Source organism: Ochotona curzoniae, unplaced genomic scaffold (genome assembly GCF_017591425.1).
Source record: "Ochotona curzoniae isolate NIBS_2020 unplaced genomic scaffold, NIBS_Ocur_1.0 contig_3520, whole genome shotgun sequence".
Classification (NCBI taxonomy): domain Eukaryota; kingdom Metazoa; phylum Chordata; class Mammalia; order Lagomorpha; family Ochotonidae; genus Ochotona; species Ochotona curzoniae.
In genome coordinates this window covers 11,687,540-11,699,063 of record NW_024465894.1, presented here as the reverse complement: position 1 = coordinate 11,699,063, position 11,524 = coordinate 11,687,540, and the positions used below count along the sequence as shown (strand labels likewise).

Sequence of the window (11,524 nt, the reverse complement as noted above, 5' to 3'; positions counted from 1 at the left end):
GCCAGGGCATGAACTGGAACCTGTATGGGATGCTGGCCTTGCAGAAAGCAGCTTTAGCTGCTACACACACAGTGCTAGCCCCGGTAAATAAATCTTTATATATCCTGGGACTGGGGCGGTGGTGTATCATACTAATCCTGTGCCTGCAATGCTCGCATCCCATAAGGGCTCCAGTTCACGTCCCGGGTGCTCCATTTCCAATCCAGATCGATGATAAAGTAGTGGAGGATGGCCCAAGACCGTGGGCCCCTGTACCCACGTGGGAGACTCAGAAGAGGTTCCTGACCCACAGCTCCTGACCAGCTTACCTCTGGCCATGTGGCCATCTGGAGAGAGAATCAGCAGATGGAAGATCTCTCCCCTCTGTTTCTTTCCAATTTCCTTCTCTCTCTCTCTTTTTTAAACTCTTTCAAGGAAAAATAAATAAATCTTTTTTAAAAAAAATTCTCAACCTCAGAAGGCAATTGTATGACTCAAGTATGCCATGCCGAGGGGCCTGGTTCCTCTGGCACAGTAGTTGGTCTAGAAATAGATGGCAGGAGCTTGGCCAAGCAAGCTCCTTCCTTGAGATTCTGCTACCTGCCATTGCTGAAGGAATTCATTTTCCTCTCTGGGGTGGAGCAAAGTCCTATCCTTGCCTGAGTCCAGCTGGGTAGGAATCCCTAGGCTGAAAGTGGGATGCTGGGAAGCAGGGGGGCAGCACGAAAATGTCAGGAGCTGTGATCAGTGGGTCAGCCGGGGATATGAGGTCTGACTCCCTGAGGACTCTGAGTAAGGGCTCGGTCCCCTGTAGCTGAGGAGCCCATCCTGACGGGCTCTCCTCTCTGCTTCATGGCCAGAAAGGCCTCCTGGAGATCAGGGAAAGCAGCAGTAGTGCTGAGGCCTTAGGGGCTCCATTAGATCATTCCCTGTCCCTACTGCAGCTTCAGCAACCTGGCGATGCCCACAGTGCCAGCCAGGGCACCCAAGGATGCCTCTGTCTGTCCAGACCTTCCTCCCTGCTGACAAAAGTGCAGAGGCCGATGACTTCCCGATGTGCCAGGGCAGCAGTCGTGTGGCTCTCCTACTCTAACTGGGGCGATAGGACGAGCAGACATCTCCCTGTGGACAAGCAATGCTTCCCAGGAAAACGGTACCCAGCCCCAGCTCTTCCCACGCAACACCCACCACCCACCCTCTTGTCCGCTCCAACTCCATGGCCTTCTGGGAGAAGAGCTTGTCCCCTGGCCCTGTGCCCCGACTTACACAGGCTGCCTCGCGCACTTGCTCACACAAGCGCTTGGCTGGGACCAGGAAGTCCAGCAGGAAGCTCAGGCCGTCGCCCCGGAAGTCTGAATCCAGCAGCCGGAACACCTGGGCCAGCACAGTGGGCGCTGTGGCTTCAAAGGGAGGGTAGAGGCCGGCGAGGGTGTGCTGGATGGCTGTGTCCAGGGATGGAGGGTCCTGGGTTGGGATTGGGAGGCAGCAGGAGGAGCGGTGATTGAGTCGCAGCAGCGGTAACAAGGGCCCTGGCTACTTCCTGTGGTTACCCAGACCCCTGGGGACCTCTTCTGTCCCTCTCTTTGCCCCTGAAACCACAGGGACCACTTCTTCCTCCTCCTCATTCACTCCAAAACCTTCGCACTAGTGGTTCCCTTCACACCCACCCCCTACCACCACCACCACTTACACGTCATCCCTTGGCGCAAGGTCAGGGGGACCCACGGAGGTCAAGGGTCGCATGCCACCACCTGGCTGCCCTGCAGAACTGCACCTCAAAGCTGAGCCACCAGAGAAGCCCAGCCTAGCTCACACTCCTCCCAAGGCACATGCAGAGGCTGTTGTTGGCTCTTCATTTGAGGTTTGTTCCAAAACAAAATCCATGCCCCCTGGGAGCCTCACAGCTGCGTCCCAGGCACAGCCCATCAAGACGGCAAACCCAACACAGCCACTTCCCAAGCATCCTCCTCCCCAACCTCAAGGACGACCCCTGCTGGAGCTGCCTCCTGGCGCCCCCCATAGCTCAGTCAAGTAGCTAACTCTCCCACGCTCCGCACCTGCCTCCTGCTTGTTGCCGCAACCCCCAGCCCCCACTGCAACCCGGACCCCAACTCCGACCATTCACAACAAGTGGACAGACCCTCCCACCTGGCGTTGCCCTGAAAGCCACACAGGACTGGCCACACTTTGACTTTCAGTCCAGCAAGATAGCGTCGTACTTCTCTATAAGAACCACAAGATCATAAATGTGCATTGTTTCCGGCTGCTAAGTCTGTGCTCCTTTGTTACAGCAACAAGACACACCAGGAAACAGGTGCTAACTCAACTCTTCCCTGGCCCTGGGCAGGACCCAGAAGAGGTGCTCAGTGCATTTAGTGGAAGGGTGAACAAAATGCCCCGACTTGAGCCACACCATAAATATATATATATATATATATATATATGGAGAGAGCGAGAGAGAGAGAGAGAGAGAGAGAGAGAGAGAGATGTTTCCAGGCAGGTGTAGGCTTTCAACTCAAAAGGCCATTTGGGCAGCCCCAAGCGAGGCCAGCACTGGGTCCCTCCATCTGCGGCTCAAAGGTGCAGGCAGAGAAGACGGTGAGGAGCCAATGTAAACACAGCTGAGTCAGGAGGGAAATAATTTTTATAAACAAGGTCCCAGGAGATGGAGAAACAAAGAGGGGTCTTTGAAAAGGAGAGTGAGGACAGTTCTCCACCCCAGCTCCCAGGAGGCTGTGATGCAGAGGCCAAGGTCAGGCCCACCTGCAGCCCACAAGGTGCCGGGCACAGGTGAGGCCTCCCTCGCCAGTTGCAGAATGATGGGCTAAACATCTATAGCACCATCCGGAAGAAAGCAGGTCCTGGCCCAGAAGAGGCTGTGAGCTCACAGAGGGTGAGGTACCCACAGGTGCTGTAAGTGTACCCGCAGGATAGAACAAGGCTCACCTGGCATCACCACCCTCTGCTAGGAAAGACCAAACTCTGACCTTTCCCACCCCACACAGTCCTGGCAATGACAAAGGGAAGAGGCATCTGCCATGCCCAGACATGCAAATCTACCAACTCCATTAGGACAGCACCCTCTCCTGCCACCAGCCCTCCGCACTCCTCCTCATCTGTCCCGGGACACTGATGCAACTGTTTCCACTTCATTACAGGGTCACAACTGTAGGATTCTTTCCTCTCTGGGCCTCTTTCCTTGTGTGCTGATTGAGCTGGGCTAAGTTTGTGTTTTCAGAAATTTTATTTGTTGTTCCTTTCCTGGTGTTTAGTATATTCTACTTTTTTAAAAATTAGATTAGCATTCACTGTGGGAAAACTTAAGTAACCGGGATTGAAATGGAGACTCTACTGAAGCCCAGGCTGTCTGGTTCTGGGACCACTGCCGTGGCAGTGCAGTTGTTAAGCCAGACTTTCCCACATACCATATCAGTGCTGATTGAGTCCTGGATGCTCTGCTTCTGATCCAGCTCCCTGCTAATGTGCCTGGGAAAGCAGCAGAAGATGGCCCAAGGATTGGGGTCCTTGCTACCCACAGGAGAGATGTAAATGGAATTCTAGGCTCCTGACTTTGGCTTGGACCGGCCATGGCTGTTGTAGTGAACCAGCAGGCAGAAGGTCTCTTTCTTGTCTCTCCCCCTTTATCTGTCACTCTGCCTTTCAAATAAAATAAATACATCTTTTGAAAACAAAATCCTCGTTCTGTCACTTACAGAATTATTTACTGTCTCATGCTTTGTTTTCTTTATAAAGTGGAGATTGTAATTGCACCTGCTTTAAAGAACTGGCAGAGATGGATCACAGGCACACATTCTCTGCACAAGACTAGGACATGGGGAAACACTCACAAAGGATGCCATGGCATCTTGAGGACGGAGCAATTTAGGACAGTGCTTGGCAGGCCTGCATCCTGCATCACAGTGCTGGAGTTCCAGCCCAGCTCTATCCCAATCCAGATTCTTGCTATGTACTCTCTGTGAGGCAGCAGGTTATGGTCCAAGTGTTTGGGTCCCTGAGAGTCACATGGGAGACCTAGATGGAATCCCAGGCTCCTGGCTTTGACCTGAGCCAGCCCTAGCTGTTGGATGCATTTGTGGACAATGGATGAGCAGATCTCTGTCTGAGTTCCAGTTGCCATCAGGTCAGCCTACTGCCTGTGGACTGCAGCTCAGCTCTCTCCCTGCATCTCCCCAACCGTCAGTGGGGATCCCTGTCCCCAGCCTATCTCACTCATATGTTGTTCTGGGCTACCAGCCATAGGAGGTCTTGAAAGGAGCACAAAGCACTGTTGGGCTGACTGTCACTGTTCCAGATTGGCCCCTTCCAGCCTCTGCCTGCAGCTCTCCTCCCATCCTACTTTTTTCTGATCTACTGCTCACAGCCCAGGACTAACAGCAGCCTCTAGCAGCAGCTTCCAGTGGCCACTATGCACCAGACCCTGCTCAGACTTTTTCACTTGGCCCACACAACGATGTCAGTGGCTAAACAGGGACTTGTTATTGGATGGAGAGAGAGAAAAATGGATGTTGATCCTGCCCAAGATCACAGGAACAAGGAGCAAGAGCTAGGATCCGATCCAGATGTGGGTCGGCCCAATCCGCCCCCGTCCCCTGCTGTCTGCTCTGCCTGCAGCCAACAGCGCGGGGGTGGCCTGCCCAGCTGCCCGTCTGGTACTGTTTCCAGCAGTGCCTGAAGAAACTGTTTACTTCTCACACAAGGCTCGCAAGCTAAGAGCCCTTGGCTTTCACGCATTGGCTCCATTCACCATACACCACAGTCATTTAAGGGGCAGCCAGTTCAAAGGGAGAATGTTCCAGATTCCCAGAGCAGTGCAGGACCTGCTCCAGCATTGTACCCCAGTTGTCCAAGGACTGGGGCAGGCACAGCCTCTGAACCTGGCCAACAGTGAGGAATGCTGGCCATGCCACCTTCCAAACCCACAGCTCAGCCCAGCCCTGGGACTGCGAGAGCCCCAGCTCCGTGGGCCAGATGTGGGCCCCTCAATGTGATTTCCGTGAAACCTAATCACTTGTTTCCATTCCTTCCCAGGGAGTGCAGCCCAGACTGGCCCTTCTCAGAGCTCCTCTTGAAAGCCCAGACAAGAGTGTGGCTCTGAAAAGGAAGAAGAGGAGAGAGTACAACCCAGCGTGGGAGCCTATCAAGGGCAGCAGGAACCTTCCAAGACCTTCCCAGCTGACCTGGAGGATCCAAAGTGGCACCAGGGAATACAGAAAAGTACTCCTAGCAATGCTGCCTGGGCAAGCTTACCCACTTCTATGCTAATGTCTTCTTGAGCCTCTGCTCCCAGTGTAATCTTAAGTGTGATCTTTATCCGGTAGAATGAACAAATACAAAATGCCCAGGCGGGTTCATTTTTACTTATAGGCAACCCCCTGGGACTTTCCTGTAATTGTTTTAAAAGTTCTCATACAGCATGATCTATGGTTGGCATAAATGCACACGCATGCCTAGACCAGGCCCAGGTGCCTTTAAAGAAAGCATTAACTGCACTCGCTCCTGGGGGTTGGGAGAGGCAGGCAGGGGCTGCTCACAGCAGAGAGTTAATTTTCTCCAGGGTTGGCTGGATTTTTTAAACGTTCAGTCGGTAACTGGCTTGCGGGCTTTTCTACTCTGAAGGAAGAAAAATAAAAGTGTGCTAGTGTGTGTGTGTGTGTTGCTAAGGCTGGCTCCATTTGTAAATAGTCTTGCCAGATGTTGTTAGCTGGGCTTCTTGCAAGTGAGTTGGACTTTTCTGAAAGGCCTAGACTGCCGTTGGCTTCAACAGGCCAAGATGTTAGGATCCATTCGGCAACGGTCACCTCCTTCCTTGGGAACAGACGAGATCTATAAACCTGCAGGTGGACCAGGTCCCACCCGGGGCTGCCTTTAATCCTGCTGCCCAAGGAAGGCAAGATTTTGCCTCCGGTTCACGGGAGCGCCTTGGCCTCAGTTTTCCCATCTGTTGGAGGGAGGCCCTAGGCCCATCTATCTTCAAGGGTCCTCCCAACAAGAGTTTGCTGGAATTTAAGGTAAAATCAGGTGCAGGAAGCTCTGGAGCCAGGACAGAGCTACCAGACGAGGATGGGCTTGTCCTTGGCCGTTTCCCTGCCTTGGGCCAGACTGAATGTGAGAAAGCAGCCTCTTTGTGTTGGACCCCTGGCAGCTAGCTTCAGTAACAGGGCACACGTCACAACGCATTAGTGCCGGTCAAGGCTTTCCTTGCTTAACGTTGCTGAATTTTTGTAAGACCGCCCAGTTGTTGTTGTTATTGTTGTTGTCTTTAAGGGTTCTTTCCAAAGCAATCACATCTGGAAGCCAAACACAGCCCAGGGATCGTCAGCTTATGGCCCCAAGTGGAAGCTGGGACGTCCCACTTGAACACATGCAACAGCCTGCATTTCTAAAGGCAGCCCCCTGGTGGCCCAGGAGTCCTAGTTCACGTCCAACAAAAACCTCTCCTGCTTCGAGTCCTTTCAGCTTTTGTGTGGGTGGTGGTAGCATGGAGAGCCAGCTTCTGATTAAACAAGCCCTTCAGAAACCAGAAAAACAGCTCCAAGGCAGTGAGCCGAGAAGCCCCAGTGGGTGTCTGGGGACTCATGTTCAAGGCCAGCTCTCTGGCCTGTCTCACCTGCATGACCTGGGGCACATTGCTTCCCCTCTCAGAGCTCTGATTTCACGTTTGCCCCTGTGTGTCACCCTCTTTTTTGCCTTCCCCCGGGCTTACCACCTCCCATCCATACAGCAACAGTGACGTCCAGAGCCACTTCTTACCGGGCAAGTCATCTGTGGAAAGGCTTCGCCTTTCACAGGCACTGGTTCACTCCAGCATCCGATAACTCGAAGGGCTGAGTATTTGCATTCCCATTTTAGAGATTAGGCAACTGAGCCAAAGCACTCCTACTGATCAGTGGCACAGCTGGGGATGAACCTGCTTCTCCCAGAGCCAGGCTCTTCTTTCCAACACACAGATCAAGCTGTGACCCTCCATGGCACCCCCATTGCAGGTGGCTCCCCACTGCCTTAGCTGTCTCTGTGCCTGTGCCCTGACAGCCAGCTTCCAGCGTGGGAATATACACATTTTAGCTCTAGTCCAGGGTTCCCCAGCCACGCTTGTGCCCACATGGGGGCTTTCTAGCCCTGTGCACAGATCCTGATTTGAGATTCCCTTGTCATTAGTGTCATTCATTTAACATGGCTTCTGACAACTCGTCATCACCTTTAGTTTCTTTGTTAAGTGTCGTATGCCTTGAACTCTAGGGCCCAGCAGTAGCCTAGCGGGTTAAAGTCCTCACCTTGAACGTGTTGGGAACTCATAGGGGTGCTGGTTCTAATCCAGGCAGTCCTGCTTCCCATCCAGCTCCCTGCTTGTGGCCTGGGAAAACAGTGGAGGATGGTCCAAAGCCTTGGGACCCTGCACCCACGTGGGAGACCTGGAAGAGGCTCAAGGCTCTTGGCTTTGGATCATTTCAGCTCTAGCCATTGTGGCCCCTCACACAGTAAGGGCTTATCCAGACCCTGCTGTGCAGTAGCAGTTTGGTTTTTTTGTTTGTTTGTGTTGTTTTGTTTTTTAACAATGTTGAGTGACTTGAACTAGACTCAACTCATTTTCCTCCAAGCTTGGCATGAAATGGCAGGTGACTCCTGAGGTCATCTTGTGAAATCGTAGCAGAAATGTTACCCCAGCTCTCCCCTGGCCACCCCATTTCTCCTCTGGGCTGATTCCTCTCACCAAAATGAAAGAGACCAGAGAATGCTAGGCGGCCTTCGCCTGGAGAATGTTTGCAATGACCTTCTCTTTGTGACAACACATACGGATTTTTATAGCTGTGCTGTCAAACTCCTATTTAAATATATTTTAAATGTATCAAGTACATTAATTGAAAGGAAACATGTAGAACAGCAGTAAGTAGTAGATTTTGTTATTTCTTTATAGTGCATTTGACCCAGCGAGCAGACATCTAGAAGTGGTTCCGACGACACCGACATTTGGGAAATGTGGGACTAGAACAAACCTCTCCATCATGAACTGCTCCCAAACACCAGAGAGCCATCGATCAAGTCACACCACACAACCTACAACTGTGACAAGTGCAACGGCATACTGGAGTGAGAGTGGGGGAGCTGGGAAAGACTTTCCTCAAGAGGTGATGTTGGAGCGGAGACTTATAGACTGAACAGAAATTCAATCCAAGAAGGTGAGCCAGCCATGAGGGACAGCACGAGCGAAGGCCCTGTGGGGTGTGGAGGAGGATGAGCCAAGATCAGGTGACCGGAGCAGAGGTAAAGCAGGGGGGTGAGCAGTTACAGAGCTGAGCTACAGCCCCCAGCATTCCCACTCGGTGGAGTTGCTCAGGCTTTGACAGCAGTATTCCACAGTCTGACTCTTGCTCTCAGACACCACGGTCCAGGGACAGGCTTCTGGATTCTAGAACTAGTCGCTAGGTTAGGTGCCAAAGCAGGAGTGGTTTAGCATGCACCTGTTCGTGCAGGTTGTGGCTCTGTGTGATAGCTGAGTGAAGGCTCGGCATTCTGGCTGCCCTGATGTGATCTTTCTGATGGAGTAAACTTGGGCAGCCTGTGCTGGGTGGAGAGATCGGTGGATCCGATCTCAGAGCTGCAGAGAGTTCGATGAACTTATGTAATGTAACCTGCCTCCCTTGGGGCCTTCACTGCAGGCAAAGGTCCATGGGACTGCCTGTAGTAGGCTCCAAGAGCAGAGTGTGTGTGTGTGTGTGTGTGTGTGTGTGTGTGTGTGTGTGTGTGTACATACCTGCTGGGTCTGAGCTCGGTTGCTCTGTGTGGGCAGGTGGGTGCCCTGCGTTAGCAATATAGGAGAGCCTGTGGGCAAGGCTATGTATAGGGCAGGGCACTGTGCTGAACCCTGTGAAGCCCTGGGAGTGTGTTTCACCTGCTCTGTGTGCGCCAGCACAACCCTCTGCGCGACATTCCTCAGCAGGTGAATCGCACATGTGTGCACACCACTCCAAGTCAACGCACTGCATCACACTCAAGGGGTTAAACTCCTCGCCTGTCTTCACAGTCCTTGTCCAAATTCCCCTGGGATTTGGAAAATGGCTCCTGGGAATCTGCCTGAGTTCCTGGGCCTGTCTGGAGCTGGGCTGGGATTCCTTCGAAACAGACTTTTCTTTCTTACCCTGTACCCACATACTGAGCCAGCCAGGCAGCGCCCAGACACACACACACACACACACACTGACGCAGGCACGCATCCACATCGCGTGCTCCCACAACGTGCCAAATCTAAGGGGGGCAAATCCGCAAGGTGAGGGCTGGCAGTGCCGCCCCTCCTGGCCCTGCCCAGGTGACCGGGTCCCCATCCAGGTACCCCCACAGCAGGTGCTTCCAGACAAGGCGCACATCTGAGTTCCGGGCTGATGATAAACTAACAAAACCATCCCAAAGTTCAGGTCCCCCTCCCCACTGCTCACCGCAGAGCTCCCCGCCCCCTCCCTGTCTGGTGAGACTACAAGGAGCCTTGAACTCGCACGGCCATCCGCATCCCACGCAATACCCTGTGTCTGTCTGCCGTGTAAAACGCAAAGCCTCCAAGAGTTTGGCTCGAGGCCGCAGATAAAGGATTCAGGCCAAAAACACTGGCCTGAATCTCACATCCAGCGCACGCACCAGAGGCCCAGAGAGTGGCCGGCTAGGCAGCAGCTTGTGCCTGACCTGCTGGCATGGAGACCCCTGGGCCGGCTCAGCGCGAAGGGCCAGGGTCCTGCCTGACTCCTTGGAAGAGGGTTCGCGCAGGAGGTCGGGGTGCAAGTACCCCGCTGAAAGGGGGCAGAGCAAGGTGATGTTGCCCTGTGAGCGTTACCATAGTGAAGGGGGCGGTGGCGGCGGCTCCTCCGCTGGGCGCCCGGAGTTTGGTTCCTCGGGTCCAGTCTGTCCGGCGCAGCCCTCACCCTGACCCGGTTTAAGCCCGCCGAGCCGGCGGGTCCCGGGCGCCGACCCCGGAGTCGTCTCCGAGGGGGCAGTCGGGAGCCGGGGAGAGAGCGCGAGAGGGAGGAGCAGCGGGGACCCGGGGCGGCCACCAGCCGAGGGGCGGCCGCAGGGGCGGGCCGGGCGCGGCGCGACAGCGGCCCCTTTGTGCGGCGCCCTCGCCCGGGCCCCGCCCGCCCGCAGCCGCCGCCGCCGCGGGTGATGAAAACCAGGCGCCCCCGCCCTGCCCCGGCCCGCGGCTGCCAAAGGAACTCGAGCCGGTCCTGCTGCGTTTGCTTCCCGCGGCGTCTGCGTCCCCGCCCCGCAGCCCCGCCAGGCAGCCCGACCTTCGGGTCAGCTGGCTCCCCTCTCCCTGTCTGCTCCATAGCCTAGTGCCAACTCTGGGCCTCAGTGTCCTCATCTGCGCAATGGGCTGCTGATCTTGACTTTGCTTCTTAGACGTGAGAGCAAACAGCAAACCTCTCTCAGCCACATCTCCCTTCTTGCACATGGCGTAGTTCAAGGCTGTGAGATGACCCTGCTTTTTGCTTGAACCGTATCCAAGTTATCGGGCCCTCCTGGGCCTCAGCTTTGGAGTGAAGCTGAGAAAGATGAGGAAGGCTGTGTCCCCAGAAATGTGTATGTGCTCACTCAGCTTTCCTGGAAGGTGGTGAGCTCCTGTGAGCAGGACCCCAGCCCTCAGAAACCTGTCCCAGGGAGCTGTATTGCTCCACTCACCATGGGAGGCCCCAGATGGACGGCCATATGTGATACAGGAACTTGACACCTAACCTGCTCTGAACTTGGACTTCCCTGCTCTACAACGATGGACAGTGACTTTCTGTCCCTCGTGGAGATTTCATTCTAGCCACCCCAACAGACCATGACAATGGCTCAGGCTACTCTGGTTGAATGGCTCAGGGATTCTTCCATTTGCTTGTCAAACATGATGCTAAGCTCTGAGCCAAACCCTCTGGTCAGATACAGCCTAGTGGCTCAAAGACAGAAATTAGGGCTGCGTGAGGTCACTGCCAAAAAGGAAACAGACCAATGGGACACTGGAGACTGGGGTCAGCTTAGGGCTGACGGTTCAGGGAGGGGATGAGAAGCCTAGATCTGAGATAGGGTGATGAGCTGAGGGGTGCACGTAGGGGTGCATATGTTGTGTATGAGTGTGTATGTGCCTGTGTGCACAGGTATATGTGTGTACATGTGTACACACACCCATGTGTGTAGGAGAGTTCAGAGTCCCACTGAAATGGCTCAGCATGTGCGAAGGGTCTGAGGTGGCATTCAGGCTACAGAAGTTATGAGTGTGTGAAGAATGGAAATGGGACAAGCACCAAGGCTGTTCCACCCACGGCTCACCTCCTGCCCCGCGTGGCTGGGTCTGGGGGAGCCTGAGCTGGGAGCCGTCCCATGTTGCTATCCACCTTTGACAATTCCTTCCTCTCCCGAGACCCTCATCAATTTGGGATGAATAATTGATCACCCCCTTGCTCGGGGAGCCACACAGGCTGGAGGAGCTCCACAACCCCAGGGAGCCACAGGTGATACAGATGATGCAGTCAAATGACCCTTCTGCCGCCTGCAGGAGGCGGCT

The 11,524-nt window shown here is 54.3% G+C and overlaps 1 protein-coding gene across 1 annotated transcript in view; it reads right to left on the bottom strand.

Moving 5' to 3' along the window:
• The window catches only part of KIAA1755 (KIAA1755 ortholog), a 30,457-nt gene extending 20,150 nt beyond the window's left edge, over positions 1-10,307 (bottom strand). The window contains exons 1-3 of the mRNA XM_040981244.1: positions 9,818-10,307; positions 9,625-9,773; positions 1,246-1,443 (exon numbers count right to left, since the gene is read on the bottom strand). Of these exons, the coding sequence (XP_040837178.1) occupies positions 1,246-1,443; positions 9,625-9,773; positions 9,818-10,307 (837 nt within the window). The remainder of the gene's footprint in view (positions 1-1,245; positions 1,444-9,624; positions 9,774-9,817) is intronic.
• Positions 10,308-11,524: the final 1,217 nt, after the last annotated feature.